Raw genomic sequence first — 26,090 nt, 5'->3', positions numbered from 1 at the left:
CTGGAGAAAAGTCTGATTGGCATTTTCTATGGCTAGAAGCAGAATACTCTGAATTTGGGCTAACTTAACCCACCTAATGCTTGTCAAACCAGACGTGACCCTGCCAGGGAAATAGCCATAGGGTTTGCAGTGTTTTAGCCCGTTTGTTGCTTTTTGATGACAAAGGTAAAATTATTTCACCGAGACTCAGGGACATGGTGGGGTACTTTTTGTTCATTTCTTTGTTTTTCGTCTTCTTCCTGCATTTCTAATAGACTAGATCCATTCAAAGCATACTTTTTAACAGAGAACAACATGGCATTTCCAATTAAGCTACTTTACAACTGGTCCTGAAACCCTAAATATGTTTTTAGTGACTTGACAGGAGATGCATCGTGCAGCCTTTGGTAAAAGGTGGAGAAAGTTAAAGCCCCTGCGGGCAGAGGTTACCAAGGGGAAGCTCCGTCCTGTGTTTGGGAAGTGACTGATGAGGCTACAGCGGGACTTCCCTCCTGTCAAAGATGAACAAAACATTGGCCTCTAATTGTGTTTCCCCTTGGAACCGTGTCTTTATTTTCTTCACAGAAACATGGCTTTTAGAATTTCTTTTAAAAAACTTACCTGTTTATTCACACTTTCTTTTATTTCAGTGACCATCCTTTCCCTTTGGTAAGAATCTGTTTAGCGAGCGTGCAGCCTGTTGGGAAGAAGCAGAGTAGCAGGTGAAGGAAGGCGGAGAACCGAGCTCTCCTAGGAATTGTCCCCCTGCCCTGCCCGAGTGTCCTGGTCTTAGGCAAAAACGGGGTGTTCCACACCTCAGCTAGCCTTCACGCTGACAGCCGGATGGGCCAGGATTCTTTCTGTTTTCTTCTAACACTTCAAATCTCTGCTGTTACAGATATCAAATTACCATCGCCAAGTGATTAAATACCTTTTTTTGGTAGACAGTATACATTTACATTTAATTTACATCCCTAAGAAAGGAAGCCCCAATGAGGGAACATACCTGTGCAAGTACAGACACTTTTCTTTCAAAGAACTACTTTATAAGATGAAATAATGGAAGTAGTTTTGGGTTGTTGTTTTTTTTTTCCTTTAAGCTTCATACTGTTTACTATAGATTTTTCTTCCTAATGAAGGATCCTCAAATTATCTTCCATAAGTTTTATTATTTACTTCATTTTTCTTCTTCCAAAAGCTGGGGGCTCTCTTCCCTATAGCATCCAGACAGCGGAAAAGCAGAGTTGGCTTCATTCCTATTTCCAGTAAGTATTTGGTTTAGATGCTGCTGTTGCTTCCTTTGGAATAAGTGTGTTATTTATGTCGTATTTGTTAAAAGAGCCTTACATAATATAGCTATATTTTAGCTACATATGTTAGTGACAGAAATAATTTGAAACATGGTTTTGAACATTTTTTTGAATAGGTTTTTAATGCCAAAGAATATAATTGATCTCTGTGGCATTTCTATTTATACATTGGCACACAAAGAAGAAGATAAAGAACATGTTGGATAGTTTAGAATTTACGTAAATACCTTTTGGTTCATATTTCCGGTATGCGAAGTGCAGTCATTCTGTCTGCACAGCCCCGCGCTGTGTGCCTGCCAGCCTGCTGAGGGTCGGTGCTCGCGTGCTTTCCCGGCACAGGGGTAGCATCCCTTTGTAGGAAGAGTTCCCTGTGTGGCTGAATGGACAGGTGACAGGAGAGTCCCTTGTGCTCCGGCCACAGTGGTCGCACATCTGCGTCTTCCAGGCTGATCCCAGTTCCACACTTGCTTCAAAACCCACCTATTTTCCCTGGCTGGTATAGCTCAGTGGATTGAGTGTGGATCTGTGAACCAAAGGATCGAGGTTTGATTCCCAGTCAGGGCACATGCCTGGGTTGCAGGCCAGTTCCCAGCAGAGGCAACCATATTTCTCTCCCTCTCTGCTTCCCTTCCCCTCTAAAGATAAATAAATAAAATATTTTTAAAAATCCACTTATTTTGCTGAACAGCCAGAAACAGAGGCAGACCACCTTCCCATCTAACTCAATAGTATGTCATCTGGAGCCTTTCTGTGACACTTTCTTGGGGGGGGTGTCCCTTACAGAGGACATTGGGTTTTGCAGACAGTCTGTTCTCTAAGGGACCGTCCTCCTGTAAGTGCAGGTCGTCACCCTGGGATAGACAGCATTCTTTCCCACAGCACCTCAGTCCTGCAACACGGCAGACTTAGAAACCAAGCTGAAGATGCACAAATGTCAGCATTCGACTCAGGTGTTTCTGATTTATGCCGTTGCTTTTCAACTTTCCATTACGATATTCATACTGTTTGTATTTTCCCCACTTTGTATTGCGTTTTATCAACAAGCTTTTACTGAGCCTCTACCTAGCACTGTGTTGTGAGCGCAGTTCCAGCTGTTAAGAACTCACAGCCCGGCTAGGGGGTGAGATGTGCAGACACGCCGTGAAAAGCACACCAGACAGAATATGGCATCTGCACACTTGTGTGCATTCGTAGCAAAGGGCCAGGGGCGCCACGTGCCAGAGGCGCTTGTTGTGCATGGTGGTGAATTTTTCTCAACACTCCTGCATTCTAAGATGAGTGAGCATTATTCTGCTACCTGAGCAGAGTGTGAGAAGATACCGCAGGTGATATCAAAGAGAATTGTGTACTCGCCATTCTTTATAGGATTTGGGTTTTCCAGCACTTTTCTAATGGGAGGATCGTGACCCGTTTGTATTTTCTCATCAGTGATTTGTGTCTTTCTTGTCACTAGCAAATGGTCAGCGGAGACGTCAGGCCGCAGCAATGCCATGCCGCATATTAAGACGTACATGAGGCCCTCTCCAGACTTCAGTCGGATTGCTTGGTTCCTTGTCACAAGGTAAATAGTCCTCTTGTTCCTGGTGGGAGAGGTTTTTAAATGTGTGTGTAACTCCTGCTCTGAATACCACATCCTTTTCTAAAGAGGGATTTTATGAATTGTCATTAGTTCTGTGTGTGTGTCCTACACGGGCCCTGTTGAAAGGAGGCCCGTAACCAACCCCTTTGCACAGGTTGTAATCATGGCCTGATTTTGTCCACATGGCACTCAGCACTATTACAGCCCACCTGGGAGACGCAACCTGAATAACTCAGATAATGCTTAGCATCCAGTCTTAGCCCTTCAAGACAAGGGAGGATGTAGACCCCGGGTACAGATGACACCTACCAGCAACACCCTGCATTTCTGTTTGTTGTCTGCAAGTTTATCTCAGAAGTCAGAACATCCCAAACTGCTTGTCCATCCAGGAGGAGATTTTTCCCAGAATCCCTCTGTGCTGTAGAGGCACCTGCCCACTGTCTCATCATCAGGCGTCACGCCTGGCCATGCTCTTGTTCTGATCCTTCCCTTGAGCATTCTGCAGCGTTGACTGAAATCCCGCCCCCTGTGGATGCTGGACATACAGGATAAAACGGGAAGGTCTACGTAGTGCGTTTGAGATGCTTGAGGTTTCAGAGGTGTCAGAAAACAGACATGAGTGATGGCAACAGGAAGGGATCTGTTCTACAGTTGAGGTGGGCCTGTGGATGACTTGGAAATATACTTCAGAGCTTGTTCATCCTTGAAATGCCTCACATTTTGCTTTTCTTTTTTTTAAAGATTTTATTGATTTATCTTTAGAGGGGAACAGAAGGAGTGAGGGAGAGAAATACCAATGTACGGTTGCCTCTCATACATCCCCTGCTGGGAACTGGCCTGCAACCCAGGCATGTGCCCTGACTGGGAATCGAACCGCGAATGTCTGGTTTGCAGGCCCGAGCTCAATCCACTGAGCTACACTAGCTAGAGCACACTTTGCTTTTCTAATCCCTGAAATAATAGGTCAGATACTTACCACCTGAACTTCTGAAATGGTCACCTGTCTGCTGTCCCATCCCAAGGTTGTCCTCTTCCCAGGCCACCTGTCCTAGTCATTCATGACCTTTTGTCTGTTGCTAACAAGATTTTCCTCATTCTCCTGTGTCCAGAATCCCCCCTTACACACACTTCGTACAGACAGAGGTCCAGAGTCTCAGGCTGGCGTTCACCTCAGCCACACCGTTCTCAGCTTTCTTACCTGGTGCTCCCCAACATGTGCTCCCAGAAGCAGCCAAGCCTCTCTCCTTTGCCCCTGAAAGCGTCCTGCCAGCAGCCCAGGTATTAGGGTGCCCTCTCCTGATCCCTTTTCTGCTCTCTCTGCCTCCCCAGTTGTGCTCAGGTCTGGCGTCATCTCTTCCCAGAGGCTTTGCCAGCCGCCTCTGGACTCTCCCTCCTCCAGATCCCTGGAGCTGCGTGCTCCACTTCCTGTCCCTTCCAAACACCCTGCTGAGCACATCTCACCCTCTCTCTTGCATAACCCTCACGCCAGCTCCGCAGTGTAGCTGTCAATCCCCTGTACAGGTAGGGGAACTAAAGCACAGAGAGGAACCTGGGGCGGGCGGGAGGCTGCTCATTCAGTAGGGTGGTCAGGGAAGGCCTGGCCGATGTGGTGACCTTCGGAGCAGAGGCCTGGAAGGAGACAGGAGGCCGTGTGGGCAGGTAGCTGGGGGGACGCTTTCTGGGCCGTGTCAGGAACACATTCACTGTGTCTGAGAAACAGCATCGTGGTTCTGCTGGAGTGAGTGGGGCTGGGGAGCAGGTGAGGCCAGAGCAGCAGCTGCGGCCGGACTGCCTTTCCCTGCTGCAGAGGCAAAATTACCATTGCCCAACGTCTGCTGGGTTTCCTGGAGCTCGTTAGTTACAGGTCTGCACGAGGCAGTTCTGTGTCTGCGTGTTTGATCACTTGGATTGATGAGAATCACTGCTTTTCACGTTATTTTGTGAGGCTTTCTGGAGTAAGACATGTTTTCAATGTAGTTGGCTTTAGCTTAGGCTCAAGCAGTATTTCTCAGTGGGGCACTAGTAGCATTTGGGTCCAGGTTTTTTTGTGGTGCCACATCCCCAGGCTTTATAGGAAACTTGATGACCAGTCCCTCATATTAAATGCCCGTTATGGTGAAAGGCCCGCCGGGTGCCCCCTGCATTCCTAAGTATCTTCTAGACTGTCTGTCCTGGTGGGAAATATAATTACATTTGAGAATAAATTCAGAGCTGATACGTGAGTGCCACTGTCCTTTCAGTTAACACGTTCTCCTACTTCCGAGTGAGGAGAACCGTGCGTTCTGGTCCAGATGGAGTGATGATGCCTTGCACACCTCACAGTCCATCACCCGAGTGGCTGAGGTTTTGTGTTTTAAGAATTGATTTTAGTAAAAGATAAATACTTAAAAAGCTACATAAATTCAACTTTTGGGGGACACTTTTCGACTTTGATAGATTATTACCAGTTAATGTTCATTTTGGGGACAAATAGCTAATTTGTAAGTAAGTGCCACAAAATTAAAACAGATTCCCCAGGAAAAAAATCTTAACAGCAATAAGCAAGATGGAGTATAAGGAATGTGAATTTTGGCTAACACAATTGTGAGCCTTTCTGTAGTGCTCCAGATCCACACACCCACGAAAGTGTGGCCCTTCAAGGGGGCCACGTTCTGAAATTTGGTGCTTTTACCGAAATGGGCACTTCTCTGCTGGGGGCCTCATACGATCACACCTCGGTACTCATCAGCTTCAGGACTTGTCAAACCTGGGACACGGCGCGCTTGCTGGAACTTGAGTCACGCTGCCGCCCTGCAGGAGGCGATGCGTCATTGTTCGGTACTCACCCACTGGTCCCGAGTTGAGGACGAGTTAATGACGGGCACCTGGGCTCCACTGTGTCGGTCTGCTGCTGTGCAATAAGTCCCCGGAGAGCAAGCGGCCTGAGCAAAGGGTCAGACTCTCGACCGGGGCCGTGGTCTCCTCTGAGCTCACAGGCCTGCAGAACTCCATTGCTCACGGCTGTAGGTCTGAGGTTCCTGCTTCCTTGGTGGCTGTCAACCGAGGGGGACCACTCTCAGCTGAAGGGCCACCTCTGTGCCCTGTCACACGGTCCTCCGAACAGGCATCATTGTTTGCTTCTTCCAGGCCAAAGGAGAGTCTGTCTGTCTGTCTGTCCGGGGAACCCAGTCACTCTTTTAAGGCCTCACGTGATAGGGTCAGGCCCACCCAGGATCATTCCAGACCTTGGGCTAACCGAGTCGGCTGGTGGGTAAGCTGGTCGTGGGAAAGGACCCCGTCCCGTTGGCCGTTTCTGCTCACACTCAAGGGGACAAGATTATTTGGGGGGCCCAGGCCAGGGGCAGGGCTGGGGGTTCTGCCTTCCATGGGCCTCGTTGGTATTTACCGCCCAGTTGCTTTATCCATTTTATTCTCCAGCCTTGATTTGAAGTAATTTCTTAATTATTATCTCTGTTTTCAAAATTGAGGTTAAGTTTCCATAGTTAAGCAAAACAGCTCTTAGATGTGCTCAAAAGACAAGCCCCAGGCTCCAAGGGGGCAGGAGAAGCGACATTCAGTCATTACGTGGAGACAGCAGCGGCTGTGTTGGAGGGAGGGAGGGCGTGATGTGGAGAACCCCATCCCCCGGGGTGCGTGCAGCTGTTGGTAAGTCATGCAGGCTACATCGAGTTCCCAGAGATCTGATTTCCTCAACTAAGAGCAAACAAAAAACACAAACGTTCTCATCACCTTAGAGGCCTACTTCACGCATTTCTCACTTAAACATTTCCCAGTGTGTACAAACCTCACTAACCCCTCCTCCTGTAGGTCACGGGGACTTCGTTTCACCCACTTGACATTTCGAAAATGGCTACCGAAGATTGGGGATTGAACTCTTACTAAGATGCTTATGAAAAATCACTATAGTTTTCATCTCTTTTTAATTTTTTTTAAATACACACAAATCACAGTGGTTCATTTCCTCTCTGTCATTTTGTCATCGGGGTTCTGAACAAAGACATTTTTTCACAAATCCTGGGCTATACTTTAGTGCATAGTTGCCACGTCCCCGCACACCGTGAAGTCTTCACCGAAACCACTTTTAACGTGGCTTCCACGTTAGTGGACTGACTGTGTTGGAAGTTTTTTTTCTACTCTAAGAGAACATAAGTCTGTAACTCTTGTATTTCTTTTCTACCAAAATACTCATCCTCTTGTTAGTAATTATTTGCTTAGCATCAGTATTTTCTTTGAGAAAATAAATGCAGTGCCTAGTACAGTGCCTGGTTTATAATGGCTCTGAAAATTTTCAACAAATGAACGCTATCCCCACTAAATCTAACAACCTTTCATTTTCTAATTGCTTCTTGGGTTTCAGGGTTGTGTTTTTCTTTTTTGTATTGCCCAGGACTTTCGCTTATCCTGCAGGTCTGTTTCAGATGTTCCCCCTTTGAAACTCTTTGTAGTTCAGGAAACATAATTCACTGTTTCTTTCCTTTGTGTTTTGTAGCACTTTTTGCTTATTCCCTTTACATCTTCCTCGTTGGATCTTTGTGGGTCCCATTTCAGTATATTACGAGGGGCTTGAGAGCAGGGGACGGGTCTGACCCATCTTTCTGTCCTCAGCATCGAACACGGGGCATGGCTCATGGCTACTGACCGACACGTGTTTGAACCAGAGCCCTCTACAACACTGGTTTTCTCAGATGGGCGACACATGCACAAGATAGGAGAGGATGTGCGGAGAAAGCTTATCTTCCCAGTCCTGTGCCCCAGCCATCCTGCTCGGGCTTTAGGTTTCACGGCTTTGACCCTGTCGACATCTTCAAACCCAGGTGTCTCCAGTGGTCCTACTGTCCAACCAGCCCACGTGCTGTGGAGGAAAAAGCACCAAAGTGGAGTCCAAACGTCCGTGTCCCAACTGGGGGTGACCACTTACTAGCAGTACCACCTAAATTTTAGAAAAGCCGTTTATAATCTCAGCTTTTATCTTACTCGTTGAATGCCCAGAGGATGATGATAAAAGAAATATGTGGAGATTGCCTATTAAAGTATATGATGTATTAAAAATTAACAGCTTGACTGTGGTAGCTGCTAACTACATATGTTACCATTAAGCTCATATTCACTGGGCCTCTTTTGAGATTCAAGAAAGCAGCTTATGACTTGCTTTGGTGAACACACAACACAGTGTACAGATGATGTGTTATAGAATTTTACCCCTGCAACCTGCATAATTTTATTAATCACCCCAATAAATTCAGTTAAAAATTTTTAAAGGCTTGCAAAGCCTTTCTCTGTTTTGTTTATACAACATATCAATATATACTATATGACCTAAAGACTTGCCCATAGATGAGATACAGCCTTTTTTAACCTTTTCTAGACTTAATGCGGTTTATTTTAAAATTGCTCAAAATTATTCTAATTAATTAGAACTCATTAGACATTATGTTGGCCGCAATTTCTCTTTTGTCTGGTTGCTTTTGTGGAAAGCTATTTATAGTTTTTGACCCCACCGTGAGATCATGCTGTGTTTGATGGGCAGCCTGTTGTTAGGGAAATCGCTGGGATATGATGCCAAAGACACTGTTTAAACCTCACCACCGAACTAAGCAGGCGAGAAGATGAGCTAGAAGAGGCAGCCTTGGGTGAGAAGACAGTGCCTACGAGTAATTGGCAAAGCCAGCGAGAGCAATTATGAAAGCCGTGCATTGTGAGTGGGCAGAGAGCAATCGCTGTTACGGTTGCCTAGCAACTGACAGGCAGTACAAGAAAGTTGGGATGAGCAGAAATGTTGGTGCTGTCACTCTGGGGGAAAACAAGACAAGTGCTTAACTACAGAACCGCCGTGGCTTTTCGAGAGAACATAAGACGCTCTGCTGGGAGCGTAGCTGTGTGATACTTCTTCTCTGATGCCTGTTCCTTTGATTCTGAAACAGAGAGCCGTTCTTCCTCCTTTGTCTGAGATTTTGGGTCCGAAATCAAATTGGAACACACACGCGTGCACACACACACACACACACACACACACAATATTTGTACGTGTCATTGGGTAGATTTGGTTACCTGGCTCTTAGGCTCCAAGATATCGGGATTAGTTGGTAGGCCTCAACTAATGTTAACAAATAACCAGTCTATAACAAATAATGGTCATCAGTACTAAAGTCAGAGAACGACTTTCTATGTTAGAGATGATTCAAGGTCATGTCCCCACCCTAGCTTTCTGGCAAGTAGACCAAAGACAGAGCATGCTCCTTTTCATACTTAGGGAAGCAGGTCTCATGGAGCCTGAGACCCCTGCCCTCGGGCCCCTAGACCCTCTGTCTGCTGGCTCAGCTAGTCACAAGGCGTGCCTGTGGTGTGAGACGGGGCGGTGCCATCTGGGAGTCCTTCACCAGGAACTGGCCCCTGCAGAGGACCCCTCACAAATCATACAGGTACCTGCAAGGTGCTTACGGTGTGCCAACAAAGTGCTTTCCGTGCTGACTGATTACTCCTTCCCCTCGGGAGCCAGCACTGCCATCCCCGTCCCAGACGTGGGAACTGAAGCACGAAGCTGAAGCAACGTGACCTGGCTGGTAAGGCAGTAGAGGAGGCCTCGGAGCCGGGTCGTCTGCTGTGGCTGTTTCTTGCCTGCGAGCCGGGCAGCCCGCTGTCCTTCGCTTTGGGATCTAAGCTGCCGACTGAAGCTTTGGGAAGAACTCACGGCTCAACAACTCACTGCAGCTCCAATTTTCTGAAGCAGTGACTGGCCAGGTCTTCCCTCCTCCCCGCTAACACCTTCAGTNCCTGCCCTCGGGCCCCTAGACCCTCTGTCTGCTGGCTCAGCTAGTCACAAGGCGTGCCTGTGGTGTGAGACGGGGCGGTGCCATCTGGGAGTCCTTCACCAGGAACTGGCCCCTGCAGAGGACCCCTCACAAATCATACAGGTACCTGCAAGGTGCTTACGGTGTGCCAACAAAGTGCTTTCCATGCTCACTGATTACTCCTTCCCCTCGGGAGCCAGCACTGCCATCCCCGTCCCAGACGTGGGAACTGAAGCACGAAGCTGAAGCAACGTGACCTGGCTGGTAAGGCAGGAGAGGAGGCAGTGTCTTCCCTCCTCCCCGCTAACACCTTCAGTGCTGCAGAGCCAGGCCCTTCCTTGATCCTCCCCAGCCCTTCACCCACAATGGGCTGACTTCCTCCCCAGGGCTTTGCCTTGCCCGTGGGGAAAGCTTCGTTTCAGCCGTAGCTGTCTCCTGTCGCCCCTGCTGAGCAGCCTCCGTGTGGCTGGCAGTGAGCAGCAGCCTGATGCCGCTTTTTCTTAGTCTCCGTGTGTCGTTCCTCTGTTGGTCCACTGAGCACGCACTCTGGGCCAGGCTGTGCTAGGGCACAGTGCCGAACGCGTCAGGGCTCTCAAAACACTTGTGCACCCTGGTCATCCAGTTCTCCTTGACTAGTCAACATCTGGGCACCAAGTTCCTCCAGCCTCTGCCCAGCCACTGTGTTCGTTCCAAACCCAGCTATGTGGCCCAGTGCTGAATGCCACCTCGAGCCTGGGTCTGCTCGGGGTTTCTGTTGCCCCACGTCGCCTATAAGCCCCATGCCACCTCTCCGTCTTTTCCTCATCTTTCCTGCCATTTGCAAATGCACATCCGTTACCTATTGCTGTGGGTCTGCAAATGTCCCCGAGCTGGGGGTGTCAGTAGCTAGATCTGCTGACCCCTGAGAGCGTGCAGGAGTTCTGGAAGCCCCTCGGAGAGCCCTCTACAACAGCACCTGGCGGGGGCGGGGGGGGGGGGGGCCNACAACAGCACCTGGCGGGGGGGGGGGGGGGGGCGCAGGTAGTTTCTGCTTCACCCAGACACACCTGCCTTTTGTCTGCTCTCAAAGTTTCCTTTCAATAAAGGAATCTGTAGGTTGGTTGGTTGGTTTTCAAAGGGTGTTTGTTTAAAGCTAAAAAGGCCATTATAATAGATCATCTCCCATGGCCCATTCTAACAAACATTCCATAGCTTTGTTACTGGAAACTTCTGAAGTGTTCATTATTGTCTGTGCCCCCTGGGAGGTAAGCCCAAATAATGTTAGAAATGGAAATGGCGGTTTGTGGTTGTCTCGTCAGTGCCAGTTAAATACCTGCAGGATTCTTTGGTAGGGTGTGCTAAGTACAGTTTCGACCTGAAATTAACCAAGGTGGCTTTTGATCCTGCTTGACAGTATTTTTGTCATTTGGAATCAGGGATTCTGATGTGACGGCCTCCAAAGCCATGTAATTCCATCTGTGGGATCAAGAACAGATGGCCCCTTTTTGAAGAAGAGGTTGGTGGCGGGGCTGGGCTGTGCCCCGGAAGGAAAGCGACCCTTCCGAAGTCAGTGTGGCTTTGAAAGCGTTTTGCTTGGGAGAAGCATACCTGTGCCTGAGTTTGCAGAGTCTCAGACTTTTCCTGGTGATTCGTTAGAACTGGCACTCGCCAAAGCCCGCACCCGGCGTCTGGTCTTCTGTGGAGCTCTGCTCTCGTCTGTCTGTGGGGGAACGCGTCCCTCTTCACCTCTCTTTTCCTGCGGACGTTTCTTTGTTAACACCCTGAAGCCCCCAAAACACAGCTGACGTGTTGCATCCCCCTCAGTACTTAATCTCACTTGTGGGCCTCTGCAGAACTGGTTTCATTTTAATCATGCTCCTAAATACCTAGTACTTTATCACTCATGTTAAAATTGGGACGCGCATACCTTTATCAAGGGGACCAAAATCCTCTTGACTTCTTTACAAAACAAAATAGAAGCTCACGTGTTTCTCCCATGGGGACTTGGGCAGTGATTGTGAAGTCAGTGAAGCGGTTGGGTGAGTGATTTTTAGACCCACCTTCCACCAGCACTTTCTGGGAGCAGGATGGACCTGCCTGCGGAGAACCCCATTGCTTGGTGAGCCACACCAGAGGGGAGGCCCAGAGCTGCCCTCCCTAAAAGTGAGTGAAGTGCCGGTGATGGAAGTAGCTAACACCTGTGCAGCATCATTCACGTGCCCAGGACTCGACACACCTTGTCTGAGACGAGGCGGGAGCAGCCACGTTGAGGGGCAGCAACATCGGCACGAACTGTGACCGGACATCTTCAGCCTCATTGCGCTCGCACCCGCGAACCTGGCTGCGCCTTTCGTGCTGGTCAACGATTAGACGTTTTCTCTAAACTTGTGGTGTTAAAGTTTTTAATTCCATGACCAAAAGGAAGTTTTCATAAATTGTGTCTTCTAAGCCCTTGCATATTTTCTTGAATTAATTACAGGTTTCTTGCTTGCATAACATCTGCAGGATTCGCTTGGGAGACAGCTGTGGCCCAGAACAGCCACAGGCAGCTTCTTGAAAGAGACACACAGTTTGCAGGGAGGAGGGGGCTCAGAGAGCCCCGGGGGTGGGCAAGGTGGAGGTGATGCTTGCCGAGATGTGGAGGCCGTCGGTAAATCAGTCCAGTTCAGGTGGGAGAGTCAGGCAGGGACATAATGGGAAATAAGACCGAGCATTGCTTTGATCAGACTGTGGAGGGTCCTGAACGCCAGGCTCTTGCCTTGGGCTGAAGCGGAAAGGACATGGCGGTACTGAGGGCACCAGAGGGAGGTGGAGCCTGAGAACCAGAGGGGGCAAGGCCTTGGCATCTGGAGCCTGGGGCGAGAAGGGCTGAGCTGGGGAGATCTGACTGGAAATAGAAAGGAGGCTATGAGAGTAAAATGGCGTGGTGTCGGGGCGTACACAGTCCCCGTGGAGCAGACAGGTCCAAACGCAGGCCCCCTGAGCCTGGCCGCTCGGGCAGTGGACAGAAGGGAGTTTAGGAGAGAGCAGGTGTTCAGAGGGCTGGGTTTGAGGTGGCAGTGTGACCTCCCGACAGAGGTGTCCAGCTTGTGGTTAGATGTGCTCTTTTGCTCAAAGCAGGAGAGGCCTGGGCGTCATCCCTGTCAAGGTAATCGCTGCACTTGGTGACAGGAAAGTCCCTGAGGAAGAGGAGACAGTAGAATTGAGTGGATGACAGAGCACGGGTTTAGGAGGCACGGTGGGAAGGGCAGCCAAGGAGAGAGGTGCAGAACAGCCGATGAAGGGAAAGCTGAGGAAGGGCGATGTAGAGAGGGTGGAGAAGAGCAGGCCGAGAGGTCTGGAGCAGGCCCTACGGACCTTGGCACTGTGGACATTTGGGGCCAGACCATTCTTTGTTATGGGGACTGTCTTGCGCGTTGTTGCAGGTTCAGCAGCGTCGTGGTCTCTACTCACCAGATGCCAGTAGCCACCCACCTTCCACTTGTGATAACAAAATATGTCCCCCGGCATTGCTAAGGTCCCTTAAGGGCAAAACCACCCCAGTTGTGACGTGCTGGTCTGGAAGGATAAGAAGCACAGAAGGACCACTGGGTTTAGGGTGTGGTTTGAGCGAGTGAGGCTGCAGAGAACCGGAGAGGGGACGGGAAGCTGCCAGCGCCGTGGCTGCCGTCCGGCAGGATCCACGTCGGAGCCGGAGGGATGAGATTGTGTTGTTTCAGCCACTAAATCGGCGGCGCCTTGTAAAACAGACAAATAACCATTTTTAAATGAGCAACTTAGAGCCGAGAAACATAGACGTCTAGTAAATGTGGTTAAAGGTACTGAGTAATCCGAGAAATCAAATTTAAATGAGTTCTATTTTGCCTATTAGATGAGCAAACATTTTCATAGGTACTATCCACCTGGTGTTCCCGAGGACTCAAGAAAAGAGGCTTATGGGTCATCACAAAACAGGAAGCTGTTTTATAGGGAAATTGCAAAACTCCACCCAAATGGGAGATTATGGTTCTGTGCCTACAACTTGAATTTTTTTACAGTGAGAATATGTCAGTGTTACTTGGGAAACCTTTTCGTTCCATCAAAAGCAGCAGAGCCCAAGGGCAGGACAAGAAAACCTGAAGCCGTCGCAGAGTGGAGGGTGACTGAGGATGTCAGGGTGACTGTGACAGGCACCGGCTGGCGACTGCAGTTGTGGCGAGAGCCTCCCTTCCCTGCTCCCACCCCCAAGGCTCAGGGCCATCCCGTCGCACTGTCCGCGTGCTGGCTGTGTCCCCGTCTGCCCCCCACCCCGCAGGGTCCTTGGGGACGTGTGACTGGAAGCTGAGTCTGTCGTCACCTCCACACACTCTGCAGCCACTGCCTGGATCGAGTGCCAACCATGAGAAGAGGCGTTTGTCACTGGGCAGGTTCCTGTCACAGCAGACAACTTGGGGATCCGTCCTCCTTCCAATAAAATCCTAGAAGCACATAATCAGCCGCTGGAACAGCTGCTGAGGCCAGGGTTGGGGGCTACTGCTTTCGACAAATTGTAGGCATTCACGGATGGGGGCGTGGCAGGGTTTGGCCCAGGGGTCCCTCCCTTGCTCCCGCCTCCTTTCTTGGGTGGCTGTTCCCTCAACACATTATCATCATCAACATTCAGATCAGCACTGCTCAGCAGGGAGTCCCTAGTGAAAATCGTGGTTTTGTCCATGTGGTTGGAAAACAGGTGGAGGGAGGGGAGCCCTCCAGTGAGGTCTGAGGGTGGATGGCGCCTGTCATTGCAGACCGTAGTCTGGAAAGGGATGTTTGATCTCGTGGCTAAAACCCCTCGTTCTACAGGCAGACTGGGTGTTGCCGCAGTTAATGGGGAACGGGGGACAGAACCCTGTCTCCTGGTTTGGGGTCCAGGCATCTTTCCTCAGCATTGGCCTTGCTTCCCCGTGTACCTTAGGGAGAATCTGTGCTTTCTGGAGCTTTCCTTTAGGACCTGTTTGTCACACGTTATTATTAGTTTAAATTTGCTCTGCACGGTTTAAACTTTGGCACAAAATTTCCCACTGTGGGCTGAGATCAGGGGTCTGATTGGCAGCCACGCGGCAGGAGCTGTGCCATGAGCCACCGCCAGCCGAGCCTCTTGTTGTCGAGGGGCCTGTGAACTGCCCGACTGAGTGACCGTCGGTCTGTCCAGCCCTGCTCTGTGATGGCTTTGCAAGGTGTCAGTCCGCCGAGCCTGAACCACGGTTCCCAGGATCCCCTTTCCCATGTGTTTTGGCCACGATGGGCCCCAAAGGAGACTCTTGTGGGGACTCGGGGGGCAGCGTGGAGCTGCAGCCCCTTTTACAGCCACTGTAGCATGGTGCTGGCTGGCTTTGTCGACACGAGGCAGCAGCTGGACCTCCGGTCGCTGCACCCGTCCCCAGGTCCTGTTTCCACCTCCCTAACCCCCGGTCCTCACCAGGGCTGTGTTAGCTCTGTGGTCAAGGGCCCGGCCACTCCAGGACACTCACACTCCCAGGGCCGGAGGCAACTCCAGGTGACCTGGTTGTGTCCACACCTGTGACTTCGGTGCGTTGCTTTATTTCCATCCACCCCTGGCTTCTGCCCACCCTGCAGACTCCAGGCTCCAGCATCAGGGCAAAGACAGGAGTGTGTGTCATTACGTACACGTGTACACACGCAGGTACCCCTGTAGTGGTTCTCTCTCTCTAGTCGCACCGTGACTGCCCACACAGCACCCCCAGAAGCCTCCGTTGAACGCACCATGGCTCCAGCAGTGGCTCGGGCAGAGCTCCTGGCAGACAGGACAACTCTGGACATCCAGAATCCTACCCTCTGGAACCCTCCAGCATGCAGATCATCCCACACGCCAAAACATGCAGAGTAAGTCAACAACGCCCACCCTCTTTGGCGATGAAGCATCATTCAGCACCCAGCAACATCAGCAAACTAAGCCGCAGCACTGCCTGCGGGGAGGGAGCAGCCCATTCCGGCAGGAGACAGAGAACACCCGGAGAAGCCTGGGCAGAGGCAGTGAGATGCTGGAACTGGCCACAGCCGGCAGCCACAGGTAGCGGACCTGGTTTCTGGATGGAGGAGACCAGAAAGAAGCTAGACCTGCTTTGGAGTTTTGGGAGCAGAAGAGCTTGTTGTGAGCAGCTGTATGGTGTCACTGTGCCTCGGGACCACCCACAGCCACCAGCCTGGGTTGGAGGTTGGAAATACGAGTGTGCACCCCGTGGCCTGACTGCCCTGGGAGCCAGCGATCCAAAGTGTAGTCAGTGAAGTTGCTGAAGACGCCACTTCAAGGCACGTCGCTCTTTCACCTGGATAGCCTGCAGGGGACTTTGGTCTCATTATTCAGGGTAGAGTTGAAGGTGCCTAGAGTTCTGTTGGAAGCTAAATACAAAGGAGGGGTCAGGGGAACCACCCACAGAGGTGTCCTCGTGGGCCCTTGATCTCACCCTCACTCAGGTCTTGGGTTGTGGAGGAAACGCAGCTAGGTAGGAGAGAATGAGAGCAGGCCTTCCAGAAAGTACCGCCGGCCTGTGGAGGTAAGACGCTGACCAGCCGAGGGAGTCTCCAGGAAGCGGTGATCCGGGAACTGGGAAACAGCTGCAGGAAGTCTGCTTCTGCTCGCACTCACTGGCTGGAGTTGCACACAGACCCATGTCTTCACCTCGAGAGGTCACCTTAGGTCACTGACTGGCAAGAGACCTACAAGCAGGCTGTCATCTGGACTTGAGGGAAAATGTTCTCGAGTCATCATAGCACGTGATCGTCAACCTCCACTCCATCAACATGTTCTGTCTTTGTGACACCTTGCTGTTCACAAGTGGCCCTTGGGCGTCAGGGGCTCCCCGTGCTCAGTGTGGCCGGTGAGAGAAGGCAAGGAGGCCTATGTCTATTTAAGTTAGCTGAGCCGCTTTCAGAGTTTCCGCAGCTCTGATTTCTGTCGCCCTCCGTGTCAGCTCTGGTAGAACCCCGAAGAGGTTGCAGTTCCTTTCCCTTCACTGTCCGACTCCCTCCAGTCCCTGCCCTCAGTTCAGGAGAAAACTGGGTGGCCAAGTGAATGAATCTCGAAATACGCAGTTATCCACAAAGTCAGGCTCTGAATACCTGAGGCTTTGCTCCACATTCTAAAAAAAGAAGTGGAAGTTGGATGAGCCTAATTGGGGAATAGATGTTTGCAGTGGGTTCACATTCCCTCACCGGTGGGTGACAGTTCCGGGACAGCCTCCAAAGACAGCGGGGCAGAGCTGGGTCCCTCGTCTTCAATCCTGGGCGTCCTCGTAGCGCCCCCGAGTCGCCGGCCTCTTGCCGCTTCATGGGGTTTTTAGCCACATGTATTACTCTGTTTCCGTATAAAACACAATTCTAAGTGCACCGGTTCTTTCTAGGTGCAAATCCCAGTCTGGTGCCCTCAGAGCTTTTCTTTAGAGCAGGGGCGTCAAACTCATTTTTGCCGGGGGGCCACATCAGCCTCTAGGTTGCCTTCCAAAGGCAGAATGTAATTTTAGGACTATATAAGTGTAACTACTCCTTAATTAGGCACAAGGAGCTGCTCTACATTCAGCCCTTGGAAGGCAGCTGCGAGGCTGATGTGGTCCCCCATGAAAATGAGTTTGATGCCGCTTCATTAGAATGAAAGAAGTTAGCACTACCTGGCCGAGCACAAAACAGCAAAAAAGAGAATGCAGTGCTGAAGATACTAGTGTATAAGATGATGTTGACAGACTTTTTTAATGCTACTTTTATATACAACAAAACCAAGCATCCCGACTGTACCAGAGTCATGAAAACTAAAAGGATTTGGAAAGAAAAAAAATTTTTTCTAAGGAAGGGTAATTATTTTATCAGCTGCCCTCAGGAAAATGCAAATGAGGTTGAAGCTGTCCCAAATTAGCCATTAGAAACATCTTGAGGACACAGTAGCACTTAATTCCATCTCCCCAAATGCACAGCCCTGCCAGAAACTGAATGAACCCGGTTACGGGGGCCCATGTTTCTGGCCGGTGCTCTTGCAACCTGCCCTGCAATGCCTCGCTGAGTCAGCTCCTCTGTGTCTCTCCTGCAGCGCCAACCTGTCCAAGGCCGCCTGGGGAGCGCTGGAGAAAAACGGCACCCAGCTGATGATCCGTTCCTATGAGCTCGGGGTCCTTTTCATCCCATCGGTGTTTGTAAGTTCACCCTTGAAACCACCTGCCTGTCCAACTCGTGAGACAAGTTGGGTTTCGTGTTTTCTTCTGGAGTCAGGAGAGCCTGTCCGAGGCTGGAGGCGGCAGAGCAAGGCACTCACCCGGAGCCTGTGCTGTCAATGGCCGGCCTCCGGGAGCGTACCTGATCCAGGTAGGAGGTATTGCTCTGGGTAAACTCAACAATATTTACATAGATGTCAGGAAACGTGTGGAGATTTATTACGAGACGGCGACCAGTCACCAAAGAAATGACTCAGCCAGGTGTGAGCCATTTCAGGCCGGGGTGATGCCTTTGGAAGCAGGAGGGCTGGTCCAAGGATGCTTAGGGTGGGGGGCAAGCGAGCAGGGGTGAGCGGAGTGGCAGGAGCACACGCAGGGAGGCAGGGAATCTCATGGCTCCTGGAGAGGTGGAGTTCTGGGGGCCGCAAGGGTCAGGGGCCGTCAGATTCCCGGGTAGGCTGCCTGGGAGGACCTTGACTTGGAAGCCGAGTCTCTCTCGAGGTGTTCGGCACAAGGAGCTTGTGTCTGCAGCTGACCCCCAAGTGGCTAGTTTCCATGTAGGGACTGGGTTGTGCAAGCCATATTTTTCTTTTTATTTTGAGAGAGAGAGAGAGAAATGTCGATTTGTTGTTCTACTTATTGATGCATTCTCGTCGGTTCTTGCATGTCCCCTGACCAGGGATCAAACCCTCAGCTTTGGCATACCAGGATAACACTCCACCTGAATTACCTGGCCAGGGCTCAAGCCATGGGTTTCTTGAAACACTAGAATCCCTCTTGGTTCAGAGGCATGTTCCCACTGTAAGAGGCACGGGGCCCCGAGACTGCCCGCCTCCCCCTCTGGGCTCACACTCCCTCTCGGTCAGAATGGCCCTCACCATGAGACGGCTCATGCTCTATTTTCTGTCTCTTTTGGCACCACCTGCTGTGGTTGAATGTATAACACACGATTGGCTCCCCTGTAAACCACTCAGACTGGACCTGCAGATTCCACTCAGGGAGCGCTGGGTCCTTTGGCTTCGGTCCCGATCGTGCAGCCGTGTGCACCTCCCCCCTGCCCAGCAGTGCTCCCCACGCTTCTGTTTCTTTGGCCTGCTCTGGTGAGAGCTCTCTTCTTCCCTCTCCTCCCCTCCCCAGTCTTCAGCCATCCTTTTCCTCCCCATCTCAGAGGGTTTCACTACAAAACTGTCTCACAGGCCTCGCCTACGGGTAGTATCGCAGGATTTCAGTGTTTTGTTTCCCACAGAGTCGGATGCAAATCCCAGGGCAGCTGATGATTTCCAGTTCTATAGCCCCCTAGGTAGAGGCCACCCATTCTCTGTGGGCCAGGAGGGGCCTCCTAAGGGTTCCACCGGCGAGTGCGGTGCGCCTGCAAACCGCAGCCCCTCACGGGCCCCTCCCGTGATCTTTCAGCTTTGTCTCGGGGGAGTGGTAGATTCGCAACACAGGGTAATAACACTCAGTGCTTTGGTGCAACCAGAGTGACTGTAGCTTCAGATGGTGCTAGGATTACCTTCTACAACAACTTAAATAACGGAATGTGTTCCACGTCCTTCGGTGGAAAGAAATTTGCAAAATCCTAGTCGTTTCTCACTGTTTTGGCCTGATCCTTCGTCCTGGAAATGATACAGAAGGACGCTGCACTTTCAGGGCCTTAGAAGCCATCCATCTGTACCTCCGCAGTTGTTTCTGACTGTACACTGGAGAAGGCTACCAGAGAAAAATTGGCATGGCCATTCAGACTCTCCCAGTTGAATCTCTACGAGACTTATTTCTGTGCTTTTAGAATAAGAAAGGGCCCACTGTGGTGCATTTTGGGTAACATAGAGATTTGGGTATTGATAAAGAATATAAAGAAGAGACTCCGCCACCACCACCCCGTGCTATGCCGACAGATTCCAGAGCAAGGTCCCAACCGGGGTGACCGAGTAGCTGACACACTAAGAAGGCAGCAGCCCCTCTAGTAATCAGAGTTCTGGGACCGTCTCACAGCAAGCAGGTTCCCCCACGGCACCAATAAGGACCCACAGATGCCACTGTCCTGGCATCACTCTCCCTTCCGGTGGGTGTCTGAGTCCTTTGGTGAGTCATAAATGCCTTGGGCGAGGTGCTGACGTTAGGCCTGGGGACAGTACACAGGAGTGTTTGACCTTGACCTCCCCAGGAGCTGATAGTCCCATTATGCAAGAAGGTCCTAAAATCAAATGGGCCCCTTGTACAAGAAATGTCATGGGCGTGAACTGGGTGCGGAGGTGTGTGAGGCCAGCACCTGGCCTGAGTGAGCAGACCCCAGAGGGCTGGAAGGGGGCATTCGTGTTCTTTTCGTTGCAGTTTAAAGAACCCAGCCTGACCTTACGTGAGACCGGGGGAGGGGGATGTCATGGGAGCCACAGGAGAGAGGAACAGCTGGCACCAGGAGGCCTGGGGCTGGCCGGCTGGGGGCTGCCGCCACCGGTGACACCCCACGTGGCTTCTCTGTGCAGTCGCTGGCCATCCTGTGCTTACAGCAAGGGCGAGGGCTCGGGTATGCCCTCCATGCCTCTGTTCTGCCCCAGCCCCAGGCCCTGACAGTGGGCCTGTCTCAGAGTCGGAGCTGTTGTGAGCTAGGAAGCCACCCTGAGAGGCAGAAGCTGCTAGAGGTCTCCCCCGCATCGGGATGTCCATGGTGCTTTATCACAGTCTGCGCCCAGCAGTCACAGGGGCCGTGGCGACACAGGAGCCTTTGTCCTTAAGCTGCTGTGTCACATCTGTGTCACTCACTGCTATTCCAAACTTCTGGAAAACAAGCAGACCTTGGTGTGGCCTGCACAGAATGAACATTTACGACTTGACTTTGAGGGCAGCCCGGAGATCTGTGCCATGAGGTAATTTGTCCTTTTGCGGAGGTTACGCAAGCACAGGATGAGACTCTTCGCTGGTGAGAGGCTGTCCGGCGGAACCACGCGGCCGTACCCTCCTCGGCGCGTCCCAGGCCTAGAACTGGACATTCTGTCTGTGGGGATGACCTCGTGGGCGCTTGGCCGAGCCCCAGCAGCACCCGTGCCTCCTGCTGGGCAGGCCCTGGGAACCAGGCAGGAATGAGAATGGGGTCTTTGTTCTCAGGAAGCTCACGGAGAGCTGAGGAAACAGTTACTACAGTCTGCAATGAGATGGTGTGGGGGGTACAAAATACAAGGGCTCTGAGAAGGGGGCCTGGGACCTGCGGGGGGACTTGGGGAAGGCTCCTTTAAGGAGATCACATTTGACTTCACGTGGTCTTGAAAAATGAGTATGAATTTAACCCACCACCTGGGGAGACGAGGCTTCCAGCCAGAGAGAACAGTGCAAGTTCTGTGTGAGAAGCAGCAAACCTCCAGGTGCCTGGGGAGGGTCCAGGGCGCTCTGGTGGGAACACTCTTCCGAAAGACGCACCGCCCCACACAGATAGTGGGCAGCCATCCGTTCTTTGGGGTTTTTTAAAAGATTTTATGTATTTATTTTTAGAGATAGGAGAAGGGAGGGAGAAGAAGTAAAGAAATGCCAGTGTGATAGCGAAGCTCTTAGCCGCCTCTTGTGAGCACCCTCCCAGGAGCCGGGCTGTGTCAGACCCATGACCCTGCACCTCACAGGTTAGCAGGCGACCGACCGACCACAGTGGTCAGGGTGGGAGCCCTTGGATTTCTAAACAGTATTACTGGTCTCTTCCGGTCAATTTTTCAGAGAATTTGAATCTTATGAAACATTTGCAATTATGATTACATTTTAATTTACATTATTCAAAGGGTAAGGGCACTGGAGATGTCATCAAAATCATCGTAATTTCTTAACCACACAAAAGTCTGAATATCACCGAACTGTTACTACCCCTCACCCCACTGTCCTGGCTCAGTGTGGAGAAAGCTCTTCTACCCCTTGTCTGTGTGATCTCCAAGCTTTGTCGTTCCTGACTCTTCAGTGCTGCTGGGTAAGCCGTCGTTTCTGGCCGTCGCTGCTGCCGCTGCGTCCAGGGCACGTCAGCTCCTGCTGCGGCCGCCTCTCGCCCCGCTCCCCTCCGCCTCCTGCAAGCCGCTCTCCACCCTGAGGCCGGAATGTCTTTGCAGACCACAGATCCGAAAGGTCGCCCGTCTGCTTCCAGTCCTGCGAGACAGAAGCCAGGCTGCTCAGCACAGCCTGCTTTCCCCTCCGTGCCCTGGTGCCTGGGTCCTGGGGCCTGACCTCTGCCCTCTCGCTCCCAGCTCTCGTGTCCAGCTGCGCAGAACCACTGGTTCTCCTTAGGAGCTGGGCCCACCGGGTTAGTCGGGGTTCTGCAGAGAAACAGCCAGCAGGATGTATAGATAAATGGAGAAGGAGATTCATTTATCGTGAGGAACTGGCTCATGTGATTCTGGAGGTCAGGAAACCTCCCGGAGGAAGCTATGCCTTCTGCAAACTGGGGACCCCGGAGAGCGGACAGCGTTGTTTTCGTTGAGTCTGCAGGCCCGGGAACCAGGAGTTGTCACTCCTGTTTGGAGTTCAAGAGAATGTCGCAGGCCAGCAGTGAGACAGCAGATTTGCTCTTCCCTGGCCTTTCAGTTCAGTTCTGGCCCTCCACTGATTGGGTGATGCCCACCCACGTGGACAGTGGGCTGGGGGTGGCCAGCAGTTTACAGTCCACTGATTCGAATGCTCATCTCATTCAGAAACACCCTCAGAGATACACCCAGGAGATGCTGAACCAGACCTCTCAGCATCCCGTGGCCCAGTCAATTTGACGTGTAAAATCTGCCTTCACACCACCCTTCTAACCAGCCTCAGTATGTTAGGAATGACACCCCTGACTCCCAGTCCCACCTGCCATCGCTCCAGGTACCCCTCCTCTGCCCCCACAGCTCTGCAGAACCTGGAGCTCGTCACATAGCCCCTGATATGTAGTCTTGACTTAGTGTCTCCTTGACCAAACTGTGAGCCACTTTCACGTGGGGCCTGCCCATGGGAGCCTCTTCAGAAAGTTGCTAATTAATGTCATTCCTCTAAGTTCCCAGAGCACATGCTGCCCTTGCTGTGAGGAGGCCGAACGTGCAAAGTAGTGACCACGGATTTGGTCCAAGTGCGCGGTGCGTGTAGCAGTGCTTAACTGTTCACACGCCACGTCGTGTGCAGTCTACAGTGCGGACAGCTCACCTGTAGCCACCTTGCTGAGATCAGAGCCTGCGTGCACGCACTCACGCCCATCTTGGGAGCCCGTGCAGTTCTTAATTCGCCAGCCCCTGTGTGTTCGTGCCGTGGATAAGTTAGTGAGTTCTGGGTCAGTCACCGTCTTAGAGGGGCTACTGACCAGAACAGTTGGTTGTAAAATGAGGTTGGTGGCGTTTCTTTCCTTAGTTTTCTCTCCTCGGTACTAGCGAGACACGCCTTTTAATGTATTTAGTTACATGTTTGCCAGATAGATTTGCTTAGTGCCCAGTTTTAAAGTTGTTCTTCTGACTGGATATCATCTAGAATCTGGGTTCTTGGGCTGAACACACTCAAAGAGTCAGAGGCTTTGCTAGAAATAAATGACAAAGGTTTGGTCCAGAGGCACGGGGCTCGAAAACTGAACACACAGCCAGGCAGAACCCAGGAGTGTTCTGAGGAGTCCAGAGCTTTTATAATAAAAAGCGCATTCTCAGCTCCAGGAGCAGTCCAGGGCAGGGACGAGCCCAATGCCCGGCGAGGACGGATCCCTGGCGGTCTGGGCACCCCCGGTGGTCTGGCTGTGAGAGCCCCCGCCGGGCAGCCCGAGGGTTGTCTGCAGGCCTGGTGCAGCCCCGGGCATTGATGCAGGCTGGAAAGCTCAAAAGTCTACACCCCACACCCCTACAGCAAGAATAGAATCACTCCCTCCTGCCTCAGCCTACTCGGTGTCTGTGACTGTACTTCATTCCTTCACTCTGTTCCTCACTTGAGAGCGGCCCACCTTTGTGCTTCTTCGGCAGAACTCCAGGTCCGAAGCGCCCACACCTCTGAGTTATCAGCATCCGGCGTTGCCACGTTTGTCCTTCACCAGCAGGCCGCCCTCATCATTGTGTTCCAGAAGGCTGACTCGAGGCCAGTGTTGTGAAGAGTCGAGTTCCACGCACAGGACACAGTCTCGAGCACACTGTAGGCAGCCCCTGGCTGTAGGGAGAGCCTTGCTGCTCTCCCGTCTCCCACGGCCGCAATAAGGGCCTTTCACGCAGGAACCCATGGCTGTGTGAAGTGTAACATCGGTGTGGCCTCCCAGCTAGTGGGCCGAGAGCCAGGGCATCCCATTCATAGTAAAGATGCCACTCACACCTCTGGGACTGATCTGGAAGCTGATAAGCCCCTGGTAACTAAATGTTGGTTTGTTCACGTCTTTCTGCTGCTTTTAAATGAATTAACCAGTAAACCCATCATCTTGAGATCACCTAATTGCCATAGAGCATGGAGTTGGTGACTTTTCCTTTGATTAGAAACACTTTCAAGAGCTTTGGGGATTTATATCAAAGTGCATTGGACCGTGCACCCAGCACTTAGCTATTGTTGCTACATAGTTGGTACTTAGTTAAAGACTTTATTCTTTTGAGATCTAATATCAAGTTGTTCATATGGACAGATCCAGGAGAAAGCCCTGGGACTGAAAGTCTACCTCTGTAAGCAGAGGGCAGGAAAAGACCAAAGAAAGAGTGCGGCCTCTCCAATCTGCTAATTAATAGAGATCGTTCAGGGAAACTGACATAGGAGGCAGGTCTGGGGCAGTTGCTGTCACATGTGACCAGGTCGAGACAGCAGCCTGTTCCTGGAAGCAGCACGCAGCAGGAGACTTCGGGGCTGCTGACTTAGGTCAGAGTGGACATCAGTTAGGGCCGGTCTGTAAGGGAGTTTTGCAGAAAGCACCTTTGTCCTGGCCCGGGTCCAACTTGCGGGCAGACAGAGGTCGTGTTGTAGCACAGTGCCTCCTCCACACGAGTGTGTGATGTCTTTCGGGCTGCCCCTTTAGCATAGCTGTATTTAACTTCTGGATTAGACTAGTTCATGCAGCTCCTGGAAATCTTAATGTGGGAAATACCCAGTGATCTCAAGGATCAGTAACTGTATTTTAAACCCTAAGGCATCTGTGAGGGTATCAGGGAATGCAAGTATGTCTTTGAACTTCATGCATTTTGGGGTTTATTGCGCACATACCTTGTCTGGTGCTGGCTAGGCCCCAGACTTGAGCCTGCCTAGTATTTTGTGGCTAGAACGTCTCCTACTTCCGGGAAGAATGTACGTGATCAAAGTCACATCCTCCAGACAAGGTTGTAGCTGAGCATCCCTGTGCTGTCCCAGAGCCGAGAACCATCTCCACCCTCCCAAGCCCCAGGGTCACCTGCTCCTGAGATGGCAGGTTCTTGTTTCTGCAGTCAGAATTAAAAATGCTCCAACCAAGTTTCCAAGAATTTCAGGTTTCAAATCTCTCTCTTTCCCTCTCTTTTGGTTCAACCATTTTATTCTCTGTTGTTGCTAAAAATGGCAACATTATTCCAACTGTGGCTCTGGCTGGAAGAAGCCACCGTCTAGTTCCTAGCACCACCTCTGAGGGCCTGCCTGGGGCCCTGCCCGCCAGCCAGGGGCCCTCGGGGTTTCCCAGGAGGACCCAGCTGGACAGCACTGTCGCAAGTGGCATTTCTTCGGAACCACTCAGCTAGTAATCAAGGTCCTTGTGTCCTGTTCCTTCCTTTCATGCCTCTTTCCCTCCCCCATCCAAATCCAGCTGCCCCGGCCATCTGCCCTGTCAGGGGATTTCCTGTTGCTGCTGGTTTGCTGGTCGCTGGTATCTGATCCCATCCCCCTTCCCATCTCAGCTGCAGCCCAGTTCTGAAGCTGTGGCCTACACACACACACCCTGCCCCTCCCACAGCCTTTAAACCTTCAGTGGCTGCCCTCCGCCCACGCAGTGTCCAGACTCCTTTGTGTGACTTCCAAGTCCACTGTGAACTGGACGTGCCTCCCACCCCTTCCTGACACACCCCGGCCTCCATCGCCGGCAAGTGGTCGTTGGTGTGCAGGTGAGGTGGGCCGAGGTGGCAGCTGCCACTTCACAGTGGGCCACCTGGGCTACCGCTCTGCCTCGGGCTCCTGTGCAGCTTGGAAAGCGGCAGAGTGTAGACAGAGGCAACGGAGAGATGCCGAGGACCGAGGAAAAGAACTTCCCCAGAGTCGCGTCGGCTGAGGACTCAGGCGTGTCAGCTCTAGAGGAACCCCAGGACAGGGAAGGGAGTCGGGATCCAGCCTGCGCGCTGTTAGGCTATGGGTCTGTTGCTTTGCTTTTCAGGCTCTT

At 51.6% G+C, this 26,090-nt stretch overlaps 1 protein-coding gene across 3 annotated transcripts in view; it reads left to right on the top strand.

Moving 5' to 3' along the window:
* TDP1 (tyrosyl-DNA phosphodiesterase 1) overlaps nt 1–26,090 on the top strand; it is a 64,840-nt gene that overhangs the window by 25,141 nt on the left and 13,609 nt on the right. For all 3 annotated transcript variants that reach the window (XR_005064319.1, XM_037031222.1, XM_037031221.1), the window contains exons 12-14: nt 1,178–1,244; nt 2,743–2,850; nt 17,692–17,794. Coding sequence is in view for 2 of the 3 variants with exons in the window: in XM_037031222.1 (XP_036887117.1) it covers nt 1,178–1,244; nt 2,743–2,850; nt 17,692–17,794 (278 nt within the window). In the remaining variant the exon portion in view is untranslated. The remainder of the gene's footprint in view (nt 1–1,177; nt 1,245–2,742; nt 2,851–17,691; nt 17,795–26,090) is intronic.

The sequence above is a fragment of the Sturnira hondurensis genome, unplaced genomic scaffold (genome assembly GCF_014824575.4).
Source record: "Sturnira hondurensis isolate 20B ecotype Veracruz unplaced genomic scaffold, ASM1482457v3 Scaffold0021143, whole genome shotgun sequence".
NCBI classification, from domain to species: domain Eukaryota; kingdom Metazoa; phylum Chordata; class Mammalia; order Chiroptera; family Phyllostomidae; genus Sturnira; species Sturnira hondurensis.
The sequence above is the reverse complement of the archived record's forward strand: the minus strand, read 5'-3'. Positions and strand labels throughout refer to the sequence as shown.